This window comes from Astatotilapia calliptera, chromosome 8, assembly GCF_900246225.1.
Source record: "Astatotilapia calliptera chromosome 8, fAstCal1.2, whole genome shotgun sequence".
Taxonomy (NCBI): domain Eukaryota; kingdom Metazoa; phylum Chordata; class Actinopteri; order Cichliformes; family Cichlidae; genus Astatotilapia; species Astatotilapia calliptera.
This window is the reverse complement of record NC_039309.1, coordinates 14433129-14450521: the sequence shown is the minus strand read 5'-3', so window position 1 is coordinate 14450521 and position 17393 is coordinate 14433129. Positions and strand designations below refer to the sequence as shown.

General features: G+C 41.3%; 2 protein-coding genes across 7 annotated transcripts in view; one reads left to right on the top strand and one right to left on the bottom strand.

Annotated features, from left to right (window-relative positions):
• The first annotated feature begins 1 nt into the window (after nt 1).
• Nucleotides 2–2762, top strand: LOC113028494 (uncharacterized). 2 transcript variants are annotated; one of them, XM_026178810.1, is made up of 6 exons: nt 2–67; nt 215–364; nt 615–708; nt 1818–1977; nt 2165–2317; nt 2491–2762. In XM_026178810.1, the coding sequence occupies exons 2-6, from the start codon at nt 240–242 to the stop codon at nt 2670–2672; spliced, it is 714 nt and encodes a 237-aa protein (XP_026034595.1). In that variant the 5' UTR covers nt 2–67; nt 215–239; the 3' UTR covers nt 2673–2762. The 2 variants fall into 2 exon arrangements, with proteins under 2 accessions (XP_026034595.1, XP_026034596.1); XM_026178811.1 differs by having other exon boundaries at nt 45–106.
• Nucleotides 2763–6195: 3433 nt separating this feature from the next.
• rhbdl1 (rhomboid, veinlet-like 1 (Drosophila)) overlaps nt 6196–17393 on the bottom strand; it is a 64810-nt gene continuing 53612 nt past the window's right edge. For all 5 annotated transcript variants that reach the window (XM_026178801.1, XM_026178803.1, XM_026178804.1 and 2 more), the window contains 3 exons: nt 12570–12670; nt 9691–9751; nt 6196–7727 (listed from right to left, as the gene is read on the bottom strand). In XM_026178801.1, the coding sequence (XP_026034586.1) occupies nt 7456–7727; nt 9691–9751; nt 12570–12670 (434 nt within the window). In that variant the 3' untranslated portion in view covers nt 6196–7455. The remainder of the gene's footprint in view (nt 7728–9690; nt 9752–12569; nt 12671–17393) is intronic.

Here is a 17393-nt window from a genome sequence, read left to right as displayed (position 1 = left end):
TGAAATAACAGAAGCGACCATCACGCGGCAAAAACTTACTACTGAGCAGACGTTAGAAACGATCTGGGTGGGTTTGTTTTTGTGTCATGCGTACTTCAAAATAAAGGTGATATTTTCTGAATCACCGCAATACATTAGGGCGAAAGCAACACTTGTTAAGCTCAATGTTATTTATTTATTTGGCTGTGTGAAATAAATGCTTCTGTGTTTGCAGGTGATGGTGTGAGCTTTCTGCTGTCATGAGCGCTCTGTTTGCGTGTGAGGAGCCAGGCGCATGGAGGAAAGTGTATGAGAAATACTGGGATGTAGTGGAGGCCAAGGCCAAAGTCAAGAAACCTGGGAAGCTGCTGGACCTTGAGCGGTGGTAATCCCCTATTCCACCTTTTTATCCATGTCAGTTGCGATTTAAAGGTCTCCAGAAAGTTGCGAGCGGACCTGAAGTTGGGGTTGTATAGTGGATACCTTCTGACCTGGTTTTACCACCATTTCCTCTTGATGACTGTTAATTTAAAATTGAATGTGCTTTTTTAATTGAATTGAACTTGGATGAGTTGGCTTTGCTTTGACTGTAGGATGAAAGGTACACAGATCCTAATCAGTGTCTGTGTGATCAGGTACCAACAGGAGCTGCCCTCACTGATTTCAAGTCGGCCTGACAAACACGTCTCTCTATCAGAGCTAAAGAAACTGATGGAGTGGAAGCTCACTGTGAGTTATTATTTCTGGACTCCAAATCAAAAATGAAAACTTGACATTCAGGTGTGATTAGAGGTTTACGTCCCTTTATTGTGGGCTTGAATGTCATGGTGATTTGGGGCTTTTAATGATTTCTTTGGACTGTTCTTTTTTCCAGGGTGGAATGATTGCACATAGTACATCATCGTTTATTGACTTAAAAAAAAATAAGAACATTGTGTACAAGTTTGAAATTATTTTGGATTTTCACTTGCCCACACAGGGTCAGGGTTATACACACACCCCCACTAATATTTGGTTAAATGTCAACCTCAACAAGATGCTTCTGGCATAATTCTGGCTGAATATGTAATCACTCTTCGTGGCAGAATTGGTAGAGTTCATTTAAATTAGTTGGCTTCCTGGCACAGTCCCTGCTTTTTAATTCAGTTTTATTTATAGAGCGCCAAATCACAACAACATTCGCCTTAATGCACTTTATATTGTAAACTAAAGACTCTACAATAATACAAAGAAAACAGAGAGAGCCCCAACCATCATATGATGGTTGGGGCTCTCTCTCTCATCTCCCACTGTTGCATTTTGGCAACAGTGGGAAGCAAAAAATTCCTTTTAACAGGAAGAAATCTCTAGCATAAGATAACCTCACCTTTACATACCTCTTGTGCTCTTGTCATTGTCATCAAATAGCTCAATCTTTGCCTTGACTGACCGTAAAACTTTTCTTTAAAAGGCATTTGGCTGGTCCATGTGGGTGGCTACAAATTTCAGTTGAGTTTGAAAGTGCTGACTTTGAGGCAGATCTTGTTTTTTAAAATCATTAAAGATGTATGCTGTACAATCATTATATCCTGGGAAAACAACAGTTCAAAGTAATCATTAAAAATCCAAAATCACCATGACATTTATGCCCATAGTGAGTGTGTGTAAAAGTCTGAGTACTTCTGTATGTTTCCTTAGCACTTGCTTCCTTAACAAGTGCATCTGTTTCACACATTTCACCACATGCACCAGTAATTACTCCTTCAAACACGTAGTATAGCTTTGAAATAGCATGAAGAGTGTTAAAGCACTCTCTTCATCAGATGTGTCCTTGAGTGGCCCTGTGGGCTTGTCTGCAGAGAGGGAAGTTCAGGCCGAGGCTGCAGCAGCTGGTGGCTTCCAACAGCGAGGACGAAGTGGAGAAATGTTCCAGAAAGGCCTTCACCCTTCTGCCTGACGTGCAGGCCGCCATCGCAGAGCTCAGCTCCCTGAAAGGAGTCGGTCCAGCCACTGCTTCAGGTCGGCACACTATCTTTTCTGGGATATGAAGACAAACGTATGAAAATTTCTCTGTGATCCTCTCCAAGTTTACAGAACAGTGCTTGGATTGAGTAGGCTGTAACTCTCTGTACTCTGTGTAGAAAAGTATATGCACTCGATGGGTGCGTTCAGCGTAGCTTGAGGCTGACTGTCCATCTTGTTCCAGCTGTGTTAGCAGCGGGAGCTCCAGAACAGGCTGCGTTCATGTCTGATGAAGCCATGGAGAGCGTACCGGGACTGAAGCCCATCCAGTACACCGCCAAGCACTACACAGTGTACCTGGAAAAGATGACTGAGAGGACCGAAAAACTAAACAGAGGTAATGACACCAAGCTGGTTACGTCGTCATCTGCAGTATAGACACTACTCATTAAAATACCACATTGGCCTGTGTTTAATGTGCCGTTTTAATGCCTTTATTATATATTTGAATGGTCGTGTTATGTAAAAGTGCTTTACCAAAAAGCTTTTGTATTGCCTCTCGCCCCTCAGTGGATCCGCTGCAGGACTGGACGCCCCACAGGCTGGAGCTGTGTTTGTGGGCGATGAGCATTGCCACACAGCTGCAGCTCCAACTTCTAAAGGACATCGATGTGAGGGGGAGCGCAGCGGGGAAGAAGTGCTCCGACAGTGAAGCTGACCAGAGACCAACAAAGAAACTCAAATCTGCATAAAACCGGACATTTTACATGAATGCCGATTTAAAATTTGTAGTTTTTTCCTTTTTCCAAAATGATAATAAAACCTTTTTGTGGTAAAGTGTTGCGGATCGACTAATCCATCACGTGTCTCGGTTAAATAACGTCAAAAGCAGTAGGATGTTGCCACAGTATTGTTCTTTATTTATATTGTTTCTAAATTAAAGCAAAGTACAATGAACAGTACAAAATAAAACAAAATATATTCATATATATACACAATAGAAAATGGTTCCGTTCAGAACATTTAAAAAGTACAATAGATTGTGAAATCATTAATGAGGACTTTGATATAAATTATCCATAGGTAAATTTAGCTGTCCTTCAATTTCCTCTTGACAGAGAGGAAAAAAAATAGCTTCTTCTTGCTTGTTCTTTTTGTAAACGCTGTGTTGGTACAACCTCTTGTCTGGGTCTGAGAGGCTGAACCTCGTAAGCTTGGCACCATTTTATAGATACGAGTAAGCAGCTCATGAGAAACTACCAGAGCAGCACAGGTACGACTTTTGTCATCCTAAACTGTGGGAGGGGTTCAACTCTTGCTTTATGAAATGACATGTTTGCATGATATCGTGTGGCTCAGCATTTGCGATCATACTAAAGCTAGAAAATGAGGTTTCAGCAGTGTTCCCTCCTCTCCACCTTTTGTTCCATCTGTACTCTAAGACAGACTTCACTAATGACTGTGTGGTTTGCAAGTGTATCTTAAATTTTAGCAGCTAGGTGGGCGCTGACTATCATTTTCTTTTGTATCAATATTGAGATTAATGTGAGAAATCCAAACTAAATATCTTCTGGGGCCCTTTAAGAACCTTTACTAAGTCTCCTAAGGGTTTAAATATAAATGTCCACTCACTCTTGTTTGTAGATCAGCTACAGTGCTATATCTAAGCAGAACTAAACACACAGAAAAGGCGACCTGGCCGGCCTGTTGTGGCACACAGCAGTTCAGAGGAGCTACTGGACACACGGATATTTGCACTGTGGTTTCCGTCTCTTATGGATTCTCTGCATCGTCGTGTAGATGGCTGTCGGCGAAGCAGCCTTTCTGCCTGGTGCTTTGCTTTGAGCTCATATATGTAACAAGGCATTGGGCGTACAGCACGATGGATTGGCATAAGAAGGTTAAAGGAAAAAAGCTTCAGAAGAATGATTATGTCAAATGAGACTATGGCACACAGCAACGTGTCAGTTAAGTACATTATAAGAAGTGCAAAAACAAGAAACAAAACACATGTGACAAAAACCAAGAAGTCAGAAACAGCCAGTGTCGAGTATGAAGCTATAAAGTTGCATTTTGAATGAGGCGAGTAGAAACTTTTAGCCTGATCTCATAACGCAGTCATCGTGACCATTTTGAGACAATTCGGGGGAGGATGTGGATCATCTGTAGTGATGGATTATTGGCTGCTCGCGCCATCCCTCACAGAGACTTCCTGTCGACTGTCAAAAACAACTACGTCACCTAACGACAGCAATTAAATTAACATCATGCCGCCTTGTCAGATCCACTTATTAAAGGAAGACATCCTGTTTAGGGTCTGGCTTCGGGCTCTCGTCGTCGTAGCAACCATGTATCAGCCCTACTCTGCACAGGGAGGGGGGTCAGGATGGGGGAAGCTTCAGGTGTCTCTCACAAACTGTCACATGCTGTCAGAGCTAGAGTGTCCTCTCCTTTAAGATGAGCTGGAGGATGTAAAGCAGGGGCATCTAAGGAGGCGAATCCAGGTGTGTTGTTGCTGCGGTTGGCTCAGGCTCAGGGGCCAGGAGAGTTGGCTTACAGGAAACTGGTAAATTAATCCTAAAAACTTCTCTCCTACTTGGTTTTTTCTTTTCCTGCCAATGCTATCGAACGCTTTGCTCTTAAAATAAATAAATTCAAACACTAGCCGTTTCACTTTGTACAGCCTTTCACTTTGTTCCTGCATCTAGTTCTGGGAGTGGTTATATTCACAGTTGACGTGTTCTACAAAAACATAGCCATTGACTAGCCCTTTTTACAACCCTTTCGGGTTCCTATGAATCTTAAGTTAAAGAGGCACATTAACCTCCTCTCAGGCATCCGCTTTATCTTCATTATAGGCTAACAGGGTATGTATGCATTATTCATCAACACATCTTTGCTATCTCAAGCAGTAATATTTCCTAGTCAACACAAGAGTTTCCATCAGGGATACATCGCTATCAACTACTGGCTGACCTTGTCTTGTTTAAATGTATCTGAAAATGGCTTATTATGGCTATTTAACACCCATTCACTCATTTAACATGGAGTCCTCTGTCACTACTGACAGTTTCATGTGGAAGCAAACGCTGAGGACGGCAAGACTGGCAAATGCTAAAAAAAAAATTTTCCTCCCTCAGGCAGCCAGTGGACATCCAAATGAATTATTGATTGAAAGACTGAAAAATGGAACGTAGCATTGAGTAAATATAATTGCCATCCTCGCCTCCACTTTCCAAAAAGCCAGAATCACTCAGAAGATAAAATATATGACAGGAGCCCTGTCCATAATTTGTTATTTGCAGAAGAGGAACTACGGAGAAGCGTCTGCACGCCGCAGGGGGAAGAGAGTCTGGGAGATGTGGGCACTTGCAGAATTAAGCTGCATTGGCTGCAAACGAATTGGCGAACAAGTCATAAATAAAAAGGAAAAAGAAAATGAGTCTAGCTACATGAAAATATCTCAAACAGTCCAAGGTATCACAGGAGTGTCTTCTTTTCATTTCACCTGCTGAATATTCACAAAGAGGATATCATTTTTCATCACTCTCCCTCTCTCTCTCACACACACACACACACACACACACACACACACACACACACACACACACACACACACACACACAACCATGAAGTCTAAACAGAAGCTACCAGTCAGCGCATTTCAAACCAACAAATGTGTTTTTTTTCTCTCGTTTTTTTTCTTCCTCTACTTCTGCCGTCTCCTTTTAGTTCTTTCTATGGCTTATTTTGTAAAGCACTGAAGATTTATAAAACCAGGTGAGCTCGACTTGTTGGTGGTCGCCTAACAAACCCGGGGGATTCTGCCTCTCTGTGTTTCAGAGGATCAAAGCCATACAGGAGTCATCAGAAGGACAACAATCATAGCATTAGTTTTGTTTGCACCATTTTTCTCTTTTCCCCTTTAAAGAGGGGGGAAAATACAAATAAATATACTCTTGGTTATGAACATACAATATACACATCCACGATCAAATGAAAAACGGGGACAACTTATAACACTTTTTTTTCTTTATAGGTACATTCCTTTACAAATGTATACAGTCCCTAAGAATGAGAAACTGAGGTATCGACCGGGCCTGACATAGAGACCCCAATGCCCTCTGGGAAACAAAGGTCAGAGGTCAGGTGATGACACATTCGTGCCCTCCCCAGTTCAGTTTGTCAGCGAGAACAGGCCAGTGTGTGTGTTTGTGTTGTTTTTCTCCTCAGTTTGCCCACAATGACCTGCAGAATCAGGCCGCGGCTACTCTCAAAGACAAAGAGGAGAAGATTGTGTGTTTGTGTGTGTGTGTGTCTTTGTCTCGCTGAGCGCCACAGAGCATGACATGGCATATTTTACATGGTGCGTTTAGCAAGTTGGTGGCTGAAGTCCGAGTTCGCTCGCCGAAGTGATGACCATCCAGGAAACTTCAGCTCTCGTTTTCTCATCTTTTTCTTTCCCTTCCTGTCACGCGGTCACTTTAATCTCCCACCTCCACGTGTTGATGTCATTGTGTGTTTTTGTATCCACAGTGTAGGTATATTAGCAAGGAAATAATACAGAAATAGTGACGTCCGTCTTTGTTTTTAGGATTCCGTGAAGCGAAAAATGACAGAAATTTTTCTAACCTTGAAAATGACAGACGTTAGGTAAGAAATCATGAATCTAAAACCTCCTCCTTCCTTTTTTCTTTCTTCCTGTAACAAATTTCTTTCATCACTTTTAACTGGTTTCTTTTTGTCCTACATGGCAGCTCAGTTCGAGGGAAAAGCTCTGCTAGTTGTAACATTTCTCAGCTGAAAATGAAACGAAAACATTATCTTGACGCTTAGATTTAACTGCTTTTGTGGGCTTTTATTGCTGCCTTTAAAAAACAAAAGAAAAAACAAAACAAGCATTTCCTGAAATTTCTCCTAAAATCCTCTCTGGCGGGTCTGATTTGTGGCACAGATTGAGGCGTTTCTAAGCGAAAAACACCGACACCTTATTAGCTTAAAGCGTCACTGCTGCGGCTGATCCCGATCTCTCACCTCTCATCCTTTTTTAATTCATCTTCCTTTCCGCCCCAGGCACATGTCATGAGCTCAGATTCTTCTAATTTGGTTTTTACATGAATGAGAGATGCACTCAAAGAAATAAGTGACGAAAACTGCTTTTCAAAAAAAAAGCTTCTGATAGTAAAAGAGCACAATGGTTAAATGCTCATTGAAAGGTTAGTGCTGGTAATGTGGATGAGCTTTTTTTGTATATATATTTATATATATATATATATATAAAAATGATATTAGGCTCCTCAAAATGGATCTGAGGACCTTTCACCTGTACGTCTTGCTACTGTAATCCCTCTTTAATAAAAGAGACATATTTCTTTGATTTGCAAAGTATTTGTAAAAAGGATTCTTGGTCGATTTTTAGTTTAGATGATTTCATTTGGGTCGAACTTGAGAGGAAATGTAAAGTTAACTATGGTCGAAGGGGAACCTCTGAAGTCACCGTGTATATGACCGCAGGGGGGAGGGTGGGGCCCATCATCAGGGGGGAGGTGGTATCTGTACCCCCAGGAGCTCATACGCAAAGATGTTCCAAAAGATGGCGAAGAGAAGGAAGGTGATGAAGGAGAAGACGATGACCCACCAGGAGCACTGTTTCTGCAGACTCTCCTCGTAGCTGCGCAGGATCAGCAGGCCCATGCTGATGCCGACCACAGCCCCCGACAGGTGTGCCATAAAGCTAGGCTGCGGTCCGGAGGAGGGCAACGGCGGCGAGAAACGGAGCCAGACTGCACGACCCACCTCTGAACTCACTGCAGAGGGAAGAGGGGAGAAGACATATTTGTCACATCGGTGTCTGCTCATTACTGCAGCTGTGAGGAAATCATCTCCACATCAAAGTCCACATTTTGGGAAACATACTTGTGAAGGAGAGCGAGTTAGATGGGAAGACTGATACCAGTCTCTGATTGATCTGTTGATAAATATGCAAGGTGCAGGCAGCAGCTGATGAGCTTATCTAAGCAAAAAGACTGGAAACATGAGGGAAACAGCTGGCCTGGCTCTTTTCAAAGGTCACAAACTCCAGCTATCAGCAACACTGAATAACACATTATATCTAATTTATTCAATTCATAAAAGATGTTTAAAAAACAACAACAATTCAAAGTCAAAAAAGGAAGTCATTTAATGAGCATTTCTTAGGTGGGACCAGTAACATCCTGAGTTTGACATGATAGCATTTATATGACCGGGCATTCTACTAGTCTGCTAGGACTGGGTTGTACTTTCAGATCTGCTACAACACTTCATGGCATAGATTCAACAAGAGGTTGCAAACATTCCTCAGAAATTTTGGTCCACATTGATGTGACAGCATCACGGAGTCACTGCACATTTGCCAGCTGCACATCCATGATACCAGCCTCCTGCTGAAGTTGGCTGTGGCGTTAAAACAATACTCAGCAGGTACTAAGGGGGTCAAAGTCTACCATCCAAATGGTGCAGTAGAAATCAAGACTTGTCACACCACAATGTTTTTTTCAAATCATACAATTTTTTAGCTGACAGAAGCTCCACCTGCACTCCTTAGACGTTGGAGGCTGTTATTTGAGTTACTGTTATCTTACTATCAGTTTGAAGTTGTCCAACTAATGTGGCATCAACAAAGCATTGTGACCCAGAGCAGTGAGAGAAATGTCTAGTTTCTCTTTTTCAGACCTTTCTTGTAAATACTAGAGATGGCTGTGTGGGGAAAATCCCTGCAGATCAGCAGTTTCTGAAATACTCAGACCAGCCCGTCTGGCACCAACAACCACAGTCAAAGTCGCTTAAATCACCTTTTTATCCTCATTCTGATGCTCAGTTTGAACTGTGGCAGGTAGTGTTCACAAAGTGGTTGGTAAATATATGAAACTCTGAAAATTATTCATTATGTTTGAGTGTTTTAATGCCAAATCTTTCAGGGATCTGTAACTTTAAGTCTATTCAGATTTCCACACACAGATTCTGAAAGAAGAACTTTTTATTGTCCTTAAGCACAAGACGCCACGTGCATCACTCACTTTGCATCATATAAAGATCAGACGCTAGGTCTGAGCTGGGCTAATGTGACTGCTTAAAGATGATCTGTGTGGGGGATTGTGCTAAAGTGTTTTATCAAAGTCTGCTTCTGCAGACAAAGGTCTCGGGAGGATTTAAATGGAACTTTATTCGAAAAAATTGCTTTCAAAATATTATTCGCCTGTGGTCGTTGGGGCTATTCCAAAGTCTCTTTAGCTGAACAAACACTCAGCACTGATCCTATAAACACAGAGCAAATTATAATTTGGTTTTCACAGCTGCACACACAAATAACTTGTCGCGTTTTATTTTGAAATATCCGTCCCCTGTTTGGAAAACACTGAGGAGAAATATGAAATTCCAGCAGAGACTCGCCGCTCTCTCGGTTCGGGGGCGGCAGGCTTTGGACAGATGGAGGGAACATATTGCTCACTAATGAAAGTCAGAGTGTATCGGCCCTCGTGTGGAGAAAAGGGACAAGTAGTATGACTCAAATGCTACGAAAACAAAGCAGCATGTTCAACCAGGGAGCCTCTCGCTCTGAGCCACTATGGATGATAGCTTAAGCGGCACATATGTTGATCGGCCTTACGTGTTTTTAACCCCACTCAGAACATGTATGAGCTATACTGAAGTGTCAGCATGTCTGCTTACGTTAAACATATGCTGAAAAAGAGCAGAAATAGAAATGAGAGTAAAATCTAGAAAACTTACTGCAAACTAGCGCCAGGATCATGCGGAGCAGCTTGTATGGACAGCGCATCCCGGCCCAGTTCTGCAACACAGAAGTGTCCTGTCAGCACAAACAACCACGGAATATCTGACCATGTTATAACAGCCCGTCAGGGAACACCTCGCTTTCTCTCCTCAGGCCATATTTAGCCTATGAAGAAAGACAATCCACATCCACGACAGAGAGAAACGGCGGCGCTTACACGAGACAGAGGCGCGATTATGCACCTGGCTGCTCTCCACTTACTGGTTCCAATCCAGTTGCACTCTATTAATTAGGACGAAGATAATTTAAGGGAATGGCAGAATGGACCAATAAGTAGCCTTTGTAAATCCCTGCGGGGGGAAAGAACAATGGCATCCTGTCTTAGAATAACACATTTACTTTCCAGGATGAATAATTGCACCAGTCCCATCCTTCCTCAGGTCCCCAGCTGTTGGGAATATGACCCAGCGCTTCTCTTTTTCTCTCACGGCACAAAAAGAAATGGAGAATACCATGTAAAATTCAGGAGGGGTGTATAAATAAAACCTGCTGTGACCGTAGGTTTAAAACAAGCCAAGAGCAGGAATGCAGGTAAAGTTAAAGCAGGTTTTTTTTTTTAAATATAAATGATTAATGTCGAGGAGGGGAGAGGTCAGCACAGCAGAGCGGGAGAGGAGGTCTGAGCTGGGAGTGATGTGATGTTGCTTCTGTCTGATGGGACACATTTCGCTTTGATGCTTCCACTCTTATAGGAGGTGAAGAGCAATCTGTAGCCGGAGCACGGCCACTGCATTTTGTCTGTTACAGGTCGTGTTATAATACTCAGGGGGCTGAAATGGAGAGAGACAAAACTTAAGAGTTGCTCACTAACTATAAGAAGAAAGTTTAATGTGGCTCCAAGACGGATTGTAAAGATTTTATCCAGAGCTATACGTCTTCTAGGCAGTGAGGTACAGAGCCTGAAACCTTACTGAACCTGAAAATGTCTTGGTTTCTTGAAATTTAAGAAGTCAAGATCGGAAAAGGTTTCAGAATTTCTTAACCCCTCCCCACCAAACTAGACAAAAACTCATCAGTGCAGAACTAAGAGGCGCCTTAAAGGATTTCCCAACAACAAACCGGCATGAAGCGTAACAGACCAAACAAACTGTAAGCTGCTGTGAGCACACAGTTACAGTTACAGAGGCTTTGCTTTGGGCCCGTCAGCACGTTTTAATTTCCATTTCTGCTGGCGTCCTCGCTGCCCACAGTCAACAGCGATTAGTTAAAGCCAGTTGTCAGATGTAACACCGCCTTGAGTTTAGAGGAGCATGAAGAAGCCGCCTTGTGCCAAATACACATAATTGAATGCTGGGGAAAAGAAAGAAGGCTCTCAAAGCAGCATTGTGGGAATTCACTTCCTGTTTCTTCAGCGGACACAAATAAAAACAGTAAAATACTTGCTCACTTGAGAGTTAATAATACAGATGACAAAAAAGAAAAAAGGAAGGGTCTAGTGTCTGAAGTACACCAGCCTTATACAACCTAAAGAATTAACCTTATTTTGTTAATAAGATGATAACAGATAACGAATATTGTGTGCTCGTGTGTACACGTGGATCACGTGCAGCAGAAAAACTACTGGGTACACTTTACAACCAGTAGTTTTTCCTGATTAATGTCGTAATTTCCTTGTAAATACACGGGATTTCATCTTTTTTTTATTTAAAATGTAGATATGTTTACCTACAAATACTTAAAGGTGGGTACACTAGCAGGTAACAGGTCAGGTTTTACAGGAAACAACAAAGTAATTATACTGTAAGTAAATTTAACTAGTGTCTAATTAATTTTACATAGTCCATGAGTAATTTTAAGTATTGGATAATTTAGTGTAAAAACAAAGGATATTTCCTCATCTTAAGTTGTAACACTGTACATTTCGAGGCACAGGACATAATATAGAGTGGCTTAACTTTGCCTAACTTTCAAGGAATTTTACAGTATAGTTACTTACAATATCATTTATTTCTCTCTTCTTTCCAGTCTAAATGTGGTTTGCTAAATTCTTTACACACAACTTAAAATAAATAAAACTACATTTACCTACAAATACTTAGACACTACTTCAAATTACCTTTATACTTATTATTACTACTTATTTCCTTGTTTTCACTAAAACACAACTTGTTACTCACTTATTCTAGTGTACCTCTAACTTCTGGGTATTTTACAAGAAAGAAGAGAAATAATACTGTAAATAATTTTAAAAGCTGCACAAGTTTGTGATTTTAAGCATTTCTTAATGTTTCCACTTACAGGTATTTTACAGGAATGCAAACACAAATTATACTGTAAATAATTTGAAGCACATTGTGTCTCCTTTCCTGTAAAATATCTGGAAGTTAGGCAAGGTTGAGCCACTATATTAGAGAGCCCACTCCCTGAAAAGTACAACGTAAGTTTGGGAAATATTGTTTGTCTTTCCAGTAAATTACCAGGAAATGATGCAGTACTGCAAATCACTTACAGAACAATTTGTGTCTCCATTCCTTAATTACGCACTACTTAAAATTCCTTACACGCGACTTAACTTTACAGTATAATTATTCCTTTGTTTCCTGTAAAAAACAGACTTGTTACCTCCTTATTCTAGTGTACCTACCTTTAAGTAAGTCAAGATAAATATGATTAGAATGTAATTTCAAGTAAAATACATTGAAATTCCATTTAATTAGAGAAGAATCATACCCTTGTTCACGGGCTAGTAAAGTAAAAACAAACTAACAAAACAGTGAAGTCCACGCTGTTGGTCTGTTCTGACATTTTGTCCCTACCAAAAAACGTTTTCAGACATAACAATGGAAGCGACGATGATGATGATGATTGCAGTTACCATGACGACATTGGCCAGATGCGCTGAGCACAGAGCGTAGACCCCCCCGGAGCCCCCCACCACTGGAGCACGCATGTCGGTGATGGACACTGTCAGCGAGCCTGCACAGACAGAAAGAGAGAAGTATATTAGGAGTGTAGGTGTGAGAGAGCGCACACGATGCAGACAGAGAGTGCGTTTTGTGTGTTTTAGTGAAAGAGAAACAGACAGCATTTTAGAGCAGAGGGGAAAAAAAAAACCAAAGGCAGCGTCAGTTTGCTCATCACGCAGCAGCACAAGTCACCTTCCTCACAGCATTTTTCCAACAGTCTCAGTGTTAAAATCACAACGCTCACAGGGGCTGTGCTACATCAGCCGACCTTCACGTGCCCGTTTATATTAAATCCATGGCCCACTCCTAAATATGTACACACACACACTCAGGCAGGTTTGCGTGGAGTCTGCTAAAACTGATTACATAAAAACGTAGAGGGCTGAAAAGTAATGTTTCCTAATTGGACTTTCCTTCGGAGGCTGATGTCTGATCAAAGCAGGGCCTGAAGAACATAGCGAAACCTTGCCGAGGAGGATAATGTCCAATTTGTGTGCTCTAAATGCTTTGTGTTAAATTCATGAGCGACGTCTAATCTGGGACGTGCAGATATGGAAAGAAGCCAAATGGGTCTAAAATGATAGTTTAAACATAAAAAAGAGTGGCAGTGACAGAGGGAAGAGCATAATGGCCCAACACCGAGTGACTGCACTCTTACGTAACGGTCACAGAATACGTTTTGACTTGTAACAGCAGGTGTAAATGATAAAATTAACAATGGCTGAGTGCCATTTGCTGGCTCACGGTCACGCTGCTGTGGCTTAGTGGGACAAAAACGGGATTATTTACACCTGCGCTTTTCCTACTATGACACGTCTAAACGCCTGCTATGAAGAGGCTCATTTACCAACAAGCCGGGATCCAGCAGCAGTTATTTGATGCCTTGTGATTTACTCCTTTGGAGTGGCGTGCTTAAAGCCACTGTGTGCACAGGTGTCTTCAATTACTGTGAACCTCGGGTCAGGTTTGGCAGAGCAGCGTTTAAAAAGATGTGATGTCGTCTGAGTGTATGGCCTTATAACAATTACGGTGATGTAACCTGTCCCATCCTTACAGGTGCATTTCAAGGAGCTGTCACTCATGCCCACCCCGGATCCATGTTTAGAAGAGGTCTGATCAGGCAACAGTGGGTGAGCTAGAGCTGTGTGGAAGCTTTAACCTTCACCCTGCCTCATGATCTGTTCAAGCGAGAGCATTTTTCTACAGTAATTAAATGGAAAAAAAGCGGCACTTACATAAAACACGACATGTTAAATTAAATTACATAATTCTCTTGGCCTCTCACTTGCCCTATGAAATAAGGATTTGCACCTACTGAGGCTTTATTTTGGTGCGCAACATGCAACAGTTAAAAAAAATGTAAAGAAATTTATAACGAGACCAAAGGGTCACTGAAATTACAAACATTTACATCAAGTGCGTGTCAGTCAATCAAGCAATTCTGAGATCAATCAACGTTTCTGTACATGAAAGATGAAGATATAGTCTGTAGCGAATTAGCAGACATATTCTGCACTAATAGAGGTTGTTCTGGCTCGCACCACAACTAGGGAACCTTGCAGCTGCTATTATTGTTACTTTTCAAGTATATGAGAAACTTTGAGTGTTTATGACGTACAATCACAGGCTAACTTATTAGAAACACCTGTTTAACTGCGCATTAACACACAGATATATACAATCAACCAATCACGTAGTAGCAGCTTGTTTAGGCATGTATTAAGGCATGTAGAAATGATACTGAACATGGCGCAGGATGGTCTGAGTATTTTGGAAACTCCTGATCTACTGGAACTTTCCCAGACAACCGTCTCCATAGTTTTCAGAGAATGGGTTGAAAAAGAGAAAATATCCATCGAGCAGCTGTACTCTGTGTTGTTATGCAGCCGAGCATCTTTGAAACTTGAAGCAGATGAGCTACAGCAGCAGGAGACCACAAAGGCTTGCTATTCCTGTCAGCTACGAACAGGAAACTGTGGCTGCCATTCAGATGCTAGAAGACTGGAAACATCATTGCTTGGTCTGATGATTCTGGACTTTTGCTGAAAGATCTTGTTTTCTGGGGTCAGAATTTGGAGCAAACAACATGGTCTGAAACACCCTGCCTTGCTTTGCATTGTAATGGTGTTTGGGAAGTAATTTCTTACCAATCTGAAGCAATTGTGTGATGCTTTAATGTCAATATGGAACAAAATCTGAGCAATGTTTCCAGCACCTTGTTGAATCTGTGCAAAGAAGAATTATGGCAGTTTTGAAGGCAAAAAGGGGGTCCAACATCATGCTAGCGAGTTGTACCTAACAAAAGGTCCAGTTAGTGTTAGTTAACAGTTATTCTATTAAATGTAGCACTGGCAGCTGGCATTTAAAAAACAAAGAAACAAACAATAATCTGTAAATACTGGCAAGGCATTAGTCATGTAAACACAGCTCCTAAAATTAGCCTTACAACAAGCAAAACCCAGAGAATCAAGTGACAGGAAATACGCTGAAATAAATCCCACGGTTTGTGTTTAGTCCTGTTCCTTTGTCATCTGTCTCTTTCCTCCTCTCTTCTGTCATCTCTTTCCCCTCACCAGCCGGTGTTGGAAAATGGCTGCCCCTCACTGAGCCTGGCTCTAACAAAGGTCTGAAAACGGGATTCTTCCTACCCAAACATCGCCAAGTGTTTGATCAAAGGGGACCATCTTTTCATTGCTTTTCATCTGCTTCTAATATTGTAGGAGCTTCCCCTTAGAACATAAAATGCCTTGCTGACTGTTGCTCTGACAAGTGAGACACATTTCTCGACACCAGAAAAAGTTGAGCTCATTCTGCATCGCTATCCGAGCTCAAATGCTTGTGGGCTGCGTCGCATGTTCACACTGTCCCTAAGGATGCCGATTGAGAGCCGTGCCTTCAAACAATGTGACAGCGAACTTGACAGCGCAACATTTTGCTATACGAGTTGAATGTCGAGGCGAATAAATGTTTGTTCACAAAAAAAGTAAGAACAAAGGCAGCCAAAACACAACACAAAATCACATTTACAGTGTTACGGTGTTTAAAAGGTATAACCATGTAATTGTTGTGAGAAAAAAGGATTGCTGTGACGCTATGAAGTAGGACAGAATTCCAGGCTGGAGAAATCACTGTGGCGGTTTGCTCGCGAGGACGACGTTAGCCCCTGTTAATTATGCAAATGAGCTGATAAGGGAAGCGGAGAGGGCTGATAAAACAACACAGCTTCTTTTTAATCACAGCTGGGATTTGCTGGAGTTGTGATCTCAGATCTATAATGCATGTTGGAAGATTCACATTCTGTATGTGTGTGTATGCACGCACACTGGGACCGCACAGAGTAAACACGGTCTTAAAGAACGACTTGTCAGCCCGCGGTGCTGGTGATGATCGTGGAAAGACAGATGGTAATCAGAATGTGTTCCTGAGCCATTCATCTCTCTTCGCTCTGACACCTATGGGCTATTTCATGTGGATTTATGGTGCATATGAAGGTTGGTGCTTCAGAAAAAGATTTGAGAAGATTCACAGTGGCCCATTTTTTGTAGCTCCACCAAATTGCAATTACACAGTGTAGCATACAGTATGTGGTCTCTGATCTCTTCAAAGTAAAGAAAAAAAATTGATTTGGAGCAACTTCAGCAGCATCAACTTCTGAGTTCCCCTTTTCCGCTTCTTCTGGGACTTTCCTGCAGTTAATTTATTACTTCCATGCATTAGAGCCGGGTGATATATTGATATGAGAGATATCATCTGGGATTTTAGTTATGCTAATGCAATTGTTGTTAAATATAGTCTTTTATTGGCCTTTGAATTTCAGTTTAGTTAACAGTTTCTAATCCATTTCCATGCCTGCCTGCAATTATAGCTGGAAGCATTATATTTTCCAGTTGCTCCATTATCCATCCCATTTTTTAAGGAATTCTGAGGAAATGTTTTTTTTTGTTTGTTTTTTGTTTTTAAAACACATTTGTACCCAATGTCGACTATAGAGTGGGTTAAAATCGTTAACTAAAACTAACACAGAGGAAAAGTCAGAAAACCAACTCAAACTAAACTGAATTAAAAAGAAAACTTCAAAATTAAACAAAAATAAAATAGTGCTGGTCAGATCTTGTGCACCTGTCAAGCTTACTGCTCATCCTCAGCTAATTCTTTGCTAGCAATCTGGTTGACACGCTCTGTTCAACCGACTTTAATACAGGAAAAATCAAATATGCAGCGGCCAGAATTAGTATTCAGATTGTTGGTATCAGTGCACCTTACTCAAAGACCTTTTCCTCCACATAGTTGTCATTTATAAACTGCTTGCTACAAACCTTAGCATTGCAGCTAGCTAGTGGAATCTTCCTTTCAGTGCAGCTAGTTAGCGATGAAGAACCACTTGCTACTTAAGAGGGAGATTACGTGGATAGTGCACATGCCCTTTAGACTGTTCTTTAGTTTCAGTTTGGCTATTTTCCAACTACTGATATACTGTTACTAGTTAGCTAAATTGAACTAACGTATGATTATTGGGCAACCAAACAAACCATCATGTACTTGCACAAGATGGCACTACATATGCTCCAAAAAGTTGAAGTCTAAACACTCTTTTCTTAAATCCAGCTTCACAGACAGTGTTAAATCTGTGACAGTGTTATATAATGTATTTTCTAATGTCTTAAAGTGGTTGCTCAACTTTAAGTTGCATTGCTTTTGAGAAATCACTTTACCTTATAGAAAATATTGTTTAC